We start from the raw sequence: 14,629 nt of genomic DNA, 5'->3' as shown, positions 1-14,629 counted from the left end.
GTGGAGGGGGCGTGGAGCAGCGTGGGACAGTGGGAGGTGTCCCTGCCATGGCAGGGGTGGCGCTGGAGGGGATTTAAGGTCCCTTCCCAAACCACTCCATGATTTTCTGATTCTGTGAAAAGCCAAGGCCCACCAGGGTAATTAAAAGGATGCAAGAGAGAGGATTAATTCAATGCACATGCATTTGCAGAAAAACCTTCCCATTTTTGGGTGCTTATCTCTGGAGAGAAGCCCTTGGAGACGGACATTGCTCAGAACTGTCCCCAAAATTCTGACTTCTCAAGCTGAACACTCAAAACCATCCTCAAAAACCAAAACCGAGCAGCGTCTCTGCTCCTACCCACCCTGCTCATCTGCTTGGAAGGGCTGGGAGCAAGGAAAGGTGTGGAAGCCAAGGGAATCCCTCCCTGTGCTGCTGGCAGGACCGAGCCAGGGAATTCCAAGCCCTGAAGCACGGGCCAAGGCCCAGGGCTGGGTTTTGCCAGTCTGATTCCAGTGGAAACAATGGAGCAGCCTCACTTCCTCGCTGGGTTTGCCCCACAGTCTGAGCCACTGCAGCCTAACCTGGCACACTCCCAGAACTCTGCGCTTATGTAAATTATTTATTAGTCACTCTCCTGCCTTTAATTGCAGCTCCACTCCTCGTAACCAACAGCAGCAACATTTGGAGCTGCCTGGAACCGGTTCTGCTCCCCAAGGTTTTGAGGGGTAAGCTGAGTTTAGATGTATTTATACAACAAATGAGTGAGTCACGTTTTCAAAGGGGCCTCGGTGCAGTGCGAGGTCCTAATCCTGCAAAGATTTACGTTCACTGGAATTTGTGGGATTATTGGTGTGCTTAAAGCCCCGTCCCCCTGAGAATTCTTTTCACCTTTTTGTTGAGAGGGTTTACAAAAGTGCTTTGGGCAAGTTCATGAGCTAACACGAGCCTGTCACTGGAGCTGTGTTTTTAAACAATTGTGGATACGGTCTGTGATTTAGTACAATAGGAAAATAAATATTTTCATATTTTCTTACTGACTGGGGCCGAAGTCCCGGCCAATTTTAGCAGATAGCTGAAAGAGAAAGTGAAACCCAACAGCCTGAAGTCAAACAGATACTTTTTGTAATTGCTTTGGAATTTGCTGTTGTTCCTCATATTTTCAACCCTAAATAAAGCAGGTAAACACTTTCATGCCTGTTTCTGGGATATGTGTGAGTGCATTAGAAGAGAGGATTTCTGATGACACCAAGGATGCTGCTCCATTCCTTCTCCTCACCCCCAAACCCCAAAATAACCCAAATGGAGAGCTGGGCATTGACCCCATGCCTGCCTTTCTGTCCTTAGAAAGGAAAACCTGATTTAGTCTTGGATTTCTGCCCTGCTCCAGGCTCTGCTGGGCTGGAGGAAGAGGTGAGCACATGCCCTCCGTGCTGGCTCCATCCCACAGGTATCCCAGGGGAGCAAATCCTCCTGCTCTGCTCCAGGCAAAATCATCCAGGCTGGCTGCAGGAGTTTAAACTGTTTGTCTGAGGTGTCCTGGCTGGGTCTTTTGCCTGAAGCCAGTAAAGGAGCTCCTTCACAGACGGTGCCTGGCTTGTCCCCATCTGGGGTGACCTTTTCTGGCTGTTGGATGTCTGGGCACAGGGGCTGCACCCCTGGAACAGCTTAGCCTGGCTTAGTTTCAGCCATTCAGGGGCTGGTGCCAGTGTAGTTTGAGCTCTGTTCCCCAAGAGTCAGTCCATAATGGCATAAATGCTTTTTTGTGACACTATTTTTACAGTATTTTCACTTTTTTTAATTAGGGAAAACTTCCAGCAAAGCAAAGTGAAGTTTAAACCTGAGTTTCTGCCATGTCTCTTCAAAAATATTTTGAGAAAACTTGTAGATGCATCATTTTGGGAAGTTTCTTAGCTTTAAATGAAAGTACATTTTTTACTGTAGGGTTAGAAATATTAATAATAAAATAATATATGTATTGGAATGGAACAGGTTTCCCAGAGAAGCTGTGGCTGCTCCATCCCTGGAAGTGTCCAAGGCCAGGCTGGACAGGGCTTGGAGCACCCTGGGATGGTGGGAGGGGTCCCTGCCCCTGGCAGGGGATGGCACTGGATGGGCTTTAGTGTCCCTCCCAACCCAAACAATCCCGGGATTCTGTGATTCCATGATATGATTAACAAGTTCTAGAACACAGAAAATCCAAGCAAAGCCCAATTTGTGTCACTGGCATTTCATTCTCAGCCTCTCCTCCTGCAACAAAGAACGAGTCAGTCAAGGAATATTGGCTGGAATTCTCACCTGGTTTTCCCCAGCTCATCTCAAGGCTTCTCTCTCTTTTCACACACCCTGCTCTGCCCATTTCCACCCCACCTCCACTCCCCGTTGGGGCTGCACTGTCAAAAGCCTATTCCCAGCCCGGATCGCTTTTTATTGAATGTTTGGGAGGTTTGGATTAAGGTCTTACACTGCTAGCAAAGCTGTAATTATTTTTGCCTGTATTACTATATATTGAATCGATGTAACTTTTCAATAAAGGTGGTTCAATGCAGGACACTCCCTGATGAGTTGGGAATATAGCAACCACCAGTCATTATCCCAGAGGGTCTTTTTTTTTCCTCTTGGAGGGAAATGGAAAAAGAATTAGAGATGAGCCTTATTGTATTAACCTTGACAGCTTGCAATTATCAACTGAAACACTTGATTAAAATTGTCACAAGGTTGGAGAATTTTTTTATAAATAAATAATCAAAGATGGGTAGTACCCAGATGATCTGGTGATAGGCACCTTTAATGGGTGTAATTAATAATCATCATAAGCCTGGAGAGTACAAGTGGCCTTTGGAAAACTGTCTTGGCGTGGAAAAGGACTCGCTGCAATTCCAGCATGAGAACTGGGAAGGGGATTCACGCTGAATTCCAGGATCATGGAATGGTTTGGGGTAGAAGGGACATTAAAGCTCATCCCATCCCACCCCCTGCCAAGGCAGGGACACCTCCCACCATCCCAGGGTGCTCCAAGCCCCGTCCAGCCTGGCCTTGGACACTTCCAGGGATGGAGCAGCCACAGCTTCTCTGGGAATTCCATCCCAGCCCCTCCCCGCTCTCACAGGGAGCAAATCCTCCTAAAATACATTTTTGGAAAAAAAACCCTCTCTGTAAACTGCGTGAATAATGGGGATGCAAATCTGAGGATGAAGATTGCACAGCTGCTCCTGTTTAGGCTGGTTTAAGCCAGGCTTAAACACTGCTGTGGTTGACATCTATCGAAGCTATAATCTAGATTTTCATTGCTGCCTGCAAGGAGAGTGGCATGCTCTGAGGGGGTGGTAAATAATGATGATGATGATGATGATGATGATAATAATAATACTAATAATAATGATGATAAAGATTATCATCCTTTAAATGTAAATATATAGGTCTATAATATATATAATTATTATCATATATTGAGGAGATGTTTTGCACATATTATGGGTGGGGAAATTCAGAGTTAATGGCCTTTGGGAAGGGGCCTGCACATATTCACTGCTTGCCCTGTGCTTCTGCTATTCTCTCTCCAGCAGCATTTACTGATGCCTAAATTTGATAAATAAGTAAATAAATCCTAAATTCCACGCCCAGCACACCTATCCCTGGTTTCCAGCCCCAGGGGATGGCCTGGCAGAGGGGATTATCCATCTCCCACTGCCTCAGTCCAGGCAAGAAGCCTCTTTGAGAGCCTCCCGTTGACTTTTTGGCCACATCTGTCTGTCAGCACTGTGGGAACGTTAATTTGGATATCAGGCTGTGTGTACCTGGATCCTTTCCAGAGCATGTGCTCCCCAGCTTGCATCAATTTAAATATTTCAGCTGGAATTTGCATCCATGGCTGGAAGAGTTCAATAGTTACCAAGACCTGGCCTAACAAACCTTGTTTCTTCTTGTTGTGTCACTGACCAGTCCTGTTTTGCTGGGTACTTAAATTTAACAGCTGTAGAACATTAATATACTTATGTCTGTGTTGAGGTACAGGGAGAAATCCCACAAAGAAAGGGACGTGGTTAATAAACTCTGTATCCATTTATCTCTGCTTTTGCTAATTCTGCAATTATTCACAACCTTAACTCCTAGATTAATCCTGACCAGCTCAGGAGTGGGCTTTGATCAGTGAAAATGGCTGGATGTCAGGTTTTAGCTTTGAGATTTTGTAATATTTAGTACTAAAGCTCCATTTTTAGAATCTCTCATTGATTACTGATCTATAGACTGGATAAAATATGATGTGAACACCAAACGGCAAAAGTGGCCCCACCTGGTTTCTAGTACTTTATTTCTTCATGGGTTGAAAGGGAGATAAACCCTTTCTAAGCAGAGCCTTGAGTGTTACCTTAAGGAAAATGATTTATTTAAATACTCCAGTAGATTTTTGATTTGTCCTTTTTCTGTCTCCCAGGAACAGCCTGAGTGGTTTTCTCTCTGATTTGTGTTTAGCATCACCGCAGGTAACTCCTTAATATTTAGGCTCAATATTTAGGCCTTCTCTACACAACAGTTAGACAAGTTTAACTTTAAAACAGACTTAAATCTGCGCATTCACATGGTGAGATCAATGGATCTACCCATTCATGGGGAGAAAATGATCTTAGAAAAGTGTGGATTTTCATGTAATTGGGGCAGGGGAAGAAGCTGTTTCAGAATTCTCTGAGTTAGCTTTTAAAAACGTAACTGGTTTTGCTCAGCACACTTAGAATTTCCTTATTACATAAAATAATCACACTTTCTGCAAGTCCCTGTGGCCCAGCTAAGGGTTTATATCACACCCAGCCCAACAGGTGCTGTTTGTGGGGCTCATTTGGAATTACCACTGGCTCTTGGCACGGCTCAGTTCCCAGAGTTGTGTTTCCTAGGCTATCTCTAGTGAAGGCTGAAGGAGCCAGATGACTTCCCAGGCCCTATAAAGGCATTTTTTATGGAGACTTGGAGCATATTTATGTGCTGCACACACCCCCCCAGCCTGTTAAAAGCAAGAATTTGGTACAGGTTTCCATTCTTATCTCACTGCTCACATTTGTTTCACAGATCACCTTTAAAAGGGCTGTAAATGGGCTGTGGGGCTCAATTCCCGGGCTGAGCCTAAACCTTGCAGCAGGTTTGTGTTCTGGACAGAGCTGAGGATTAACTCTGCTCTGTTTAACAAGTCCCCCAAGCCTGAGGAGAAGTCATTCCCCACAAAAGAGCTGGTATTCCACTATATTCCAAGGAAATACGTCCCTGCCTGTGGTGGGGGTTGGAACAGGATCTTTAATGTCCTTTCCCAACCCAAACCACTGTGGGGTTGAAAAGCAGCGTTGGGTCAGACCCTTCCTGGTGGAAATCAGTGCCTGGCCCCTTCTTTAAAGCCAAAGGCTTGGATTAGTCCTTTAATCCAGCTGGGCTGGGGCAGGTTCTCACTCCTGAGCCCTGCAGTATCCGTGTGGTGGCACTCGGGTGGTGGCTGGTGGCACTCGGGTGGTGGCTGCATTTACCCAAATGAAAGTTTTCGTGTGAGTTAATAGGAACACGTTGCTCACCTCTGAACCCATTCCCGTTGCCACTGGAGCAGGCTGGAGAGGGGGACCCTTGGGGTCTGATGACAGGAGCAAAGGCACTCTTCTGTTTGACGGCGGGGAACACGGAGGAGGAGAATGGGAGGATGGAAGAAGTGCTGGAGGAGCCGACTGTTGGACTTGAAGACATCACTGCCAAAAGAAAAAAAAGGGATTTCTCATCAGAAATTGGGTAAAACTGCTTCAAGAATCTACTGCCTGATTCCTTGTTTTGCCTCTCAAAGGAGGTCTCATTCTCTCAGTGAGTATACTTAGAGTAAGTCTGAAGTAGAGAGGGAGTTAATAGTTCAGAAGAAACAGTGCTTAATTCTTTCCAAATTAAGGGTGAGGATGCCAGAAAATTGAAAGTCATCAAGGGAAAAACAGAGTCAATAGGAACAGTAATGGCCTGTCCACTCGGTGTCCTTGGAATTTGGGAAGGTTGGCAAATCCTGTGTCTTCCACAGTTTTGTAAAAATTCAATTTCCTTGGTTTCAAGCTGCTGCTTAGATTTTACTCTAAATTGGCTACTTTTAAAAGAAGTGTCTTGCAAGAAATAAGCCCCTTTCTATGTCCAATAACTTGTTAAGGAACTGTTTGCTGAGCTTCCAGAACAATATCAGCCGTTCCTCAGCAAAAGGAGGAACAAACAACAATATTTCATGTGAATTCCCAGGTCTCTTGGAAGTATTAGTTTGAAATCACAGTAACAAGATGCTGGAGACCCGGTCCTTTCCTTATGGAAAGCTCCAGGAGAGGGGATGATGATGATAATAATAATAATTAAAAATAAAATAAAATAAAATAAAATGAAAATAAAAATAATCTGTTTAACTTTTCATCCTTTGTTAATATATACACATATAACATATATTTAATGATTCACTTACACCATAGCTGGTGGTATCTACGTATTTTTTTTGTTTTTCACACATTCCCTAGCCAGAGGGAAATGAAGGTGTGGAAGGAAGAGTGGCTGCTCATGGTGAAACAAGCAGAAATTGAGAGCTTAATTCCATTGTATGCTATGTTTCTGGTTATGAAGTTAATATGGTTCCACAGGAAATTAATCCCCAATTCAGCTCTCAGTTATTGATAATGCCTTCAAACTCATAAAAAACTATTTCAGAGAGGCTTTTCCCCAGGATTTGCAAAAGTCTCTGTGCTAAAAGCAGTGGCCACTTGCTTCCTAGAGCTGCAAATTGCACCTCATTTCCCACTGTGGCTTTGCCACTCAGGAATCTGCATAAGGATAAGAAAATGGAGGAAAATAAAGAACAACACCCCAAAAATGGGACCACTTTCTAGTTTGTACCGCAACACACCCGAACACAAAGAGAACCTTTGACAAAACCTGCACTAAAGCCATTTTTGCTGGGTTTTTGAGGCAGGAGGAGGCGGAATGGGTGGAAATGAGGGTGAGGCCGTACATCCATAGGGGGATCCCGTGGGGGAGCCGTTGATGAAGCCAGGGGAGCCTGGCACGCCCAGGTTGGACATGGGGACGTTGCTGTAGCCGTTCATGCTGTTGCTGGAGGTGCTGTAGTTGGACTGCTGGGGGGTGGAACTGGACGAGTACCCTCGGGGGGAGATGCTGCTGGTGTTACGGATGTACCCTGGAAATAAAGCACATTTCACAACACCTCTGTGGCTTAAATCTTCCTCCTGTGCATTGCCTGCTTAAATAAATGTCATTTAAATCCAGATTGTTTAAGATGTTTAGGTAATACCAATAAATTCAGTGTTTTTTTCCTGCAATTTAAGTTCTAAACCAACTTTTTGAAGTGATCTGATGTATATTTTTCCAATAAAATTTGATTTATTAAAATTCTTAATTCACTCCAAGACCTGGACTACATTGTGTGTTTACCCGGGGTAGAATTTATAATATATGGGATTTTCTACCGTTGAATGGGGGAGGTTTTAGTCTTCAAATTATTGTTGAATTGTTTAATTACAGATAAATTACAGATAAAGCAAGTACATTACTAAGGGGAAATTAGAACCCATATAAAGTTTGTAGTTTAACTTTTAATTTACTCTACCTGGGAGAAAGAATAAACTGGATAAGTAAAACCGATTTTTGTTGTATTTTGCTAACAAATATTTGAGAGCCAAAATGTAGCTTTTTTTTACTCCAAAAAGAGACCTGAACACTGTAGCTACCAGCATAAAAGGACAAAATAATTATTCCAGCTGCAAAAGGGTTTTTCCATGGAAAAGTTTTCATTGGCGAGATTGATATGAAAATTACATTAAGAGTAGTCACTGTTTAGATATAATATTTAAGTATATCCAGTCAAGTAAGTTCTACTCATTTATATTATGAGGTTCTAATTCAGGGCTTTTAAGACCTCAAAAAAAAATGAGCCAAATTATCTTCATGATGAGTTTTAACTTGGCAGATAGAAAATTAACTTTATAGGACCTGGGTTTGCTGCCTTAGATTGTCAAACACAGCTGATTATTGCAATCAGCCACAGTCAGTGTGGGCTGAAAATCAAAATATTCAGGAGACAGAAAAGTTGATAATTCTTCCAATGTTAATACATTGTGTTATGGGTTGCTTTCCTCACAATCAATAGTGTATCTGGAGTAAATGTAATGCATACAATACATGAATATTGGTAAGATTAACACTGAAGCAGCAGCCTTAAAAACACAGGCTTGAAAACCTCTGTGTGAGGTTTTTCCCAGCTGCTGCCATTGCTGTTTGTGAAAACAGAGATATAATCCAAGAAATTGATATTTTGAGGGGGACAGGGAGAGAATTCAGGGGCAAGTTGGTATCAGAAAGCAATCTAAAATTATTTCAGATAAGACATGGGGGCAGCACCACCCTTTGGGATGCCCAGTGTTAAAACCATCACTGGGCACATGGAGAGGCTGGAGAACTGATCCAGGGAAAAACGATTGGTGTTGAAGAATGGTTAGAGGATCAGGGGCATGGATCATTGATAGAATTATGGGATCAATAAAAGAGCTGTAGCCTGTAAGCAATAGGCCTGTGTGTGAGAAAAACTCTCCATGAGAAAATTCTTGTGTGAAGATAAAACAGGGCTGGGAGCAAAGAGGGAGTTTGAAGATTTGCAGCTGTTCAGATAAGACCGGGAGAGAAGGGAGGCGAACTCTGAATTCTTTTAATCATAACATAACTGTAGAAGCTTGCCAATGTAAGTCCAATTAGGTAGAAGTAGAAATGCGCTTTGATAAGTTTTAAGCCACTTAAGAGTTAACGAGCTGGTATACTATAGAAGTGCCTCTGGATTGCTAATAAACGGAGTTTTGCTCTTATCAACCACATTGGTTTTGGACTGCAATTTTCTCCCCCCGCCGGAGACACCGGGCCCTTGTTCTCCTTTTTACAATTCCAACAGATTGGGAATGTGACTGGATTGGGTTTCCAGAGCTCCGGGAACGCTTCAGGGCTCACCCTGGTTGTTGCCCTGCGCCGACTCGGAGATGCTGACGCCCAGCTGGCTGCCGTAGGAGTTGATGCCCATCATGGAGCTGTGGGCAGGGGAGCTGGACAGCGCCGGGATCTGCGCGGGGTTCCGGGGGACGCTGTACAGCGCCTCGGCGATGTCGGCCGCACGCTTCAGGATCAGGTCCTGCGGAACGGGACAGGGCACGGCTCAGCGCCGGGAACGGGGGAACCTCCCCAGGGGCTGGGGCTGGACTGTCCCACCCCCGCCAGCCTGACCTGGTTGTTGTGGGGGGTCCCATACAGGGCCTCGACCAGGTCAGCAGCTCTCTTCAGCAGCATTTCCTGCGGGGGGAGAGGGAAAGGGGTGTTTTAATGGCAAAAAATAGCTCTGTTAAATAAAACAAAGTAAAACAAATATACAGTAAACAAAGAAAATAAATAAATAAGAAACAATAATTAAGTGAAATATATAATAAATAAAATAAGATTGAAATATATAAATAAAGTAACATAAATATATACTAAATAAAACTAAATATAAAAATTACAATGAATTAAGTAAATATGTGATAAATAAAATACAAATAAATAAAGAAGTACAATAAATACAATAAAATAATAAAGTAGAACAGGAGAAAAAATAAATAAAATGAAATCATTAATATAATAAGGTAGAATAGACTAGACTAGTCTGAAATAAATAAATATAACGAGAAGAGAAGAGAAGAAACGAGAAGAGAAGAGAAGAGAAGAGAAGAGAAGAGAATGGAATGGAATGGAATGGAATGGAATGGAATGGAATAGAATAGAATAGAATAGAATAGAATAGAATAGAATAATTAAATAAATAAAATAAAACCGTGAGCTAGTGTTCTGTCAGGTGACTCCACTGTTTGTGTGTGGTCACTCTGAAGCCTGAGTACCTTCAGCAGGTGCTATTTGCCAGGTACCTGAGGAATTGAAGCCCTCACAGTGGGTCAGAGCAGCCCCCCCAAACCACGAGTCCCTCTGGAGCCACCGGGTGTTGATCCCTGGCCCGGCCGTGCCGCGTCCGGGGCTCCTCCGTGACCCGGAGCTCTCCAGAGTCCTGAACCTGCTCCACCTCAGCAGCACCAAAAACGGAGACAATCCCAGATGTCCCCGTTCCCCAGGAGGTTTCAGTGTTTGCTTTTGCATGGACACACGCACGTGTGTAGGATTCAGTCTATTCCTTGGCATGGACACAGCATTTGGGCTCAGGGATTTGTCACCACGGATAAATGCAGAGGACAAGGACAATGAACTGGGAACATTCCCTGGACTCATTTTAACAGCAAAATTACACAGGGACTGTTTGAGCTCTAACACATAAAAATCAATGTGGGTTCTACACAATCCCATTCTTGCTGGACTTGGTGAACTCAGATGTGATTGTCATTTAAGACATAATTGTGTCTCTTTTATGAATTAGAAGTGAAAGAACACATTTGTGGGCTGAGTGAAATGCTTAAAATTATTTTACCTTAGCTAATCTTTCGGGGTCCCCAGGATGTCTTGGGATGACCTTCTGCAGTCTTTGGAAGCCATAATCTATGGTAGGTTCATTTAAAGCTGGAAGGAAAGCATCAGACCCCACATTATATGAGTGTATCTAAACATGTATTTTTATATGGCTCTGTCTCAATAGGGGAACAAAGAAATCACGACTTCTGCACTTAAAACTGCTCCAGTTTCCCTGTCTGGCTTCTCATCCTCTATCAAAGGCCGAATGAATAATTTGGAAGATGCAGCAGCACTGTCACAAAATACTCCTTTAAGGGAGAATGTTTCACTCTGGACAAAACTATGACAGTAATAAAGCAAATTATGAGACAAATACACTCCAGAGCAGGTCTTCCTGCTGGTTACACAGCCAGAAATCAGAGAGCTGTGTTTGCTCCTCTAATAAACACATTCCACACACGCCCCCAACGTTTTGCAGTCCCAAAGTAGGGCACAGCTCTTCATTAGACACATTCCCTTCCCCAGTTGTGTGTTCTGCATACGCCGCCACTTCCCTGTAATGATCTTAATCTCTGGTGGATAAACCAGGATATTTTGACCCAGATCCTCAGTTAGCAATAGCTGGCAGAGCCCTACTGGCATCGCTGATGATTTCAGAAAACTTCAGACACTTTCAGAGTCTCTGCTAGGAAATCACAGCAATAATGATCGAATTCCTGATTATTCAAACTCCAATTTAAATTGGTGCAGAACCCAAAAGTCAGCTTGCAGCCTTCTGTGTGCTCGGGCTCTGCCTGCCTCCAACACCTCAGCAGTGCCACTGTGCACCAACAGGGATGTTTTTCTTTGAGTTTCCTTATTCTTCAGAATGCACATTTTAACACAAACGACACATTCATGCTGAGGATCCTGCGAAGAATTTCATGACACATTTAATAAGTAACATATGTAAGTCCTTTAGCACTACCCTCGCTCAGTGCTGGCTTAGACCCTCTTGTACCGTTTGTGGGACGTTTTGGGGAAAAAAAAGATCTTTATTTTTTTAAAATAACTGGTGGCACTGGCACAGCTGAAAATCCCTCATTGCAAGAGATGCTGATGGCTCTTATTGAACCATCCAAAATATCCTGGCACCTCACAGGAGAGCCATCTCCTGCACCAGGAGAATGAACCCATCAAGTGAGACAGACTTTTACACTGATCCAGGTTCCCTGTTTATCCCTGTCTGCCTTTGGTATAACAACATGAAGGTAAAAGGTCACATTCCCCTCTGAGATACATTTTATATTTACTTTTTATTAAATAATTATGGCATGGCATGAAGTTTAAATATTGCAGGAGATAATCGAGTGGGAATTGAGCAGAGAAAACCCAGACCTGAGAATTTAGTCTTGGCTATACTTAGAATGTCTTTGCTCTCCACTGGGAACCATTCTGGTTTGCTTAAGGAGTTTAATAATACACATTTCAACTGCCACAGAATCTACACCCTGTTTGGGAAGAGGGGTTTTCTGGGGAGTGGGTTATTTTGCCAATAATCTGGAGAATTAGAGGCCAATTCTCTCAAGAGCCTAAACATCATTATTATGTGTCATTTCTCTTCTTGATTGCAAATCTATTAATTTATGTATCTTAAGCTGAAGAAATGTGAAATATATAGGAATTCAGACATATATATATATATATATATGTATATATATATATAAAGTTAGAAAAAATAGCCAATGGGAATATGCTAAATGCTAATTCAGGAAGAAGAAGCTGGATATTATTCAACAAACATTTTTCCAATGGATTGACATGGACATTTTCATCCTGATAGATCAACAGCAGCAAATCATTTCCCGACAACACTGAATTGTTCACGGGACTCAGCCATCCTGAATCAATGTGTACATTATGTCTTTCAGCACAAAGGTTTTCTGTGCAGCCTGCAACAAAATTGCCCACTATTGGTTTTACTCATTAATGGAACAAAAATATCTCTGTCATGAAATCCTGCTAAAGACCAACATCAAGTATTTGGAGGAGTAAATGACACCTTCCCAACTGGAGGCCAAGGATGGAGAATCCACCAGCAAGTTCAAGCAGCTTCCCCACAATCCCACTTCCACTGAGGAAAGAGCTGCTGGGTCAGGAGTGATTTATGGGTGTGTTACACAGAAATATGGCAGAATTATATCCAAATGCTTTGGGGTTCATGGATTCAGAGACCATAAAGGGGTCTGACACACAAGCAGGCTGGTCATTACTCCCTAGAAATCAGATACCTGAAATGAAAGCCCTCAGAAAACGGACTCAGATACAAAATCTCTTCGGCAACCCTCAAATCCAGAGTTTCAGGCTCAAGGGGTCTCTTGAACTTCCCAAAACATAGTTTAAAAAATTGGGCATGGCATGATATAATGTATGCACAAAAAGAGAAGCCACCTAGGGAACAAGCTGAACTATCAGTGAGCCTGTAAACCTCTCTCTAGCATGACTGCTTTAACAGATTTGTTGTATGAAAGTAGGGAGAGATCCAAATGTGTCACCAGCTACCTGACTTCATTTATGTGAGGCTCAGAGTCTGGACAGTGCTTTCTCTTTGATGTTCTTTACCCCTCAAAACCTGTGTTTTCATCTTAAACACAGCTATTCTGACTCACTGGAGTAGGAGGGGAAGAAGAATTCTCACAGCTGAGCAAGTTTTGCCACGACACTTGGCTGCATCTGCCAGAGCTGCAGCGGCAGCTCAGCCCCTCTCTGCGGGGCCCGGCTGTGGCACCCACCCAGCACAGTGCTGACATTGAAAGTATTAATTATCACACCACACATCAAAGCACATCAGACTGCTGCAGGAGGAGGATGTTGTGAAGATCTGCACGACTTACCCCGAGTGGCAGCAGCTCGTGCTGATATCGCCCTGGGAGATGTGGGAAAGGGCCACATCCCAGGACCTCAGCACAGCTCTGCAGCTCACCTTGGATTTACCCCAGAAAGCAGAGCACAGGGAAAACAGGAGAATCAAAGTCTGGACTACTCTAGAATTATCCTGAACCCATAAAACTGAGGCAGAGGGAGAACAGTGTTTGCAGTGGGACGCCCAACCTCTAAGGTGTTAACAGAGAAAAGGCACCCGTGGCCTTAAAGTTTGAATCATGGACTCATGGAATGGCTTAGGTTGGAAGGGACCTTAAAAACGATCTTGTTCTACCCTGCTGCCATGGGCAGGAACACTTTCCACTAGTCCTGGATGCTCCAAACCCTGTCCAACCTGGCCTTGGAAACTCACATGGATGGGGCAGCCACAGCTTCTCTGGGCACCCTGTGCCAGGACCTTGCCATCCCCACTGGGAGGAATTTCTTCTCTAAATCTCACCTCAATTTCCCCTCTTGCAGTTGGAGCCCATTACTCCTTGTCCTGTCACTACAGTTCCTGATGAAGGGTCCCTCTCTGGTTTTCCTGTCAGCCTCTTCAGATCCTGGAAGTCTCTTTTTCCCTGTGTCTCTCACAGGCTAAAGCAGTGACAGCAGGAAATGCTTTGTCACCTCAGCTTTTTCTGTCCAAGGGAACTCACTCTTCCAATTTAGAGAGCTCTCTGCATCCTTGTAAGTGTTGTTTCTCACAAGCAGACAACAAGACCTCCAATCTCCTTACAAGATTTAGCAAACCAGCACCTTCCCCTCCCTGGATCCTGGCACGGAGGCAGATACAGCACAGCCCAGAGCCCAACCTTTCCCACAGATGATTTTATATTGCTTTGCTCTGACAAGGTAACCCCTGGAGGATTTCTGCTCAGCAAGGAAAATTATGTTCCAAATCTCCCTGATATACACATTTCCAGGTTAGCATCTCTGTGACAAAGTAAATGCAGAGCTGTGATCAAAGCTGAGCTAGGAAAGCCTACAAGATGTGCCCTCAGCTGGCATAAACTGGTGTGTTATTAAAGCCAAGGGAACTATAATGGAACCACTTACAGCAGCAGAGAATTTGAATTTGTGTCGTATTAAAAGCAGAATATGAGGCTGCAGCAAGATTAGCAGCAGAGAACAAATGTCTTATTCCAGGAGCAGCTGATGAAAGGAAAGCAGTTCAGAACAGGGATGTGTGTGCAACCTGTATCCTCGCCACATGAAGGCACACACGGGGACTAAATGGTTGTGGTGATTTAAAGATAGGCTTTTATCTCT

The 14,629-nt window shown here is 43.7% G+C and overlaps 1 protein-coding gene across 2 annotated transcripts in view; it reads right to left on the bottom strand.

The window, feature by feature from the left end:
* EBF2 (early B-cell factor 2) overlaps window positions 1-14,629 on the bottom strand; it is a 123,720-nt gene that overhangs the window by 4,046 nt on the left and 105,045 nt on the right. For both annotated transcript variants that reach the window (XM_008632478.2, XM_017731659.1), the window contains exons 11-15: window positions 10,476-10,564; window positions 9,251-9,316; window positions 8,981-9,158; window positions 6,978-7,163; window positions 5,533-5,700 (exon numbers count right to left, since the gene is read on the bottom strand). In XM_008632478.2, the coding sequence (XP_008630700.1) occupies window positions 5,533-5,700; window positions 6,978-7,163; window positions 8,981-9,158; window positions 9,251-9,316; window positions 10,476-10,564 (687 nt within the window). The remainder of the gene's footprint in view (window positions 1-5,532; window positions 5,701-6,977; window positions 7,164-8,980; window positions 9,159-9,250; window positions 9,317-10,475; window positions 10,565-14,629) is intronic.

Source organism: Corvus brachyrhynchos, unplaced genomic scaffold, assembly GCF_000691975.1.
Source record: "Corvus brachyrhynchos isolate BGI_N302 unplaced genomic scaffold, ASM69197v1 scaffold150, whole genome shotgun sequence".
In the NCBI taxonomy this organism is placed as follows: domain Eukaryota; kingdom Metazoa; phylum Chordata; class Aves; order Passeriformes; family Corvidae; genus Corvus; species Corvus brachyrhynchos.
Note: the sequence above shows the minus strand (reverse complement) of the source record. Positions and strands in the feature narration are given on the sequence as shown.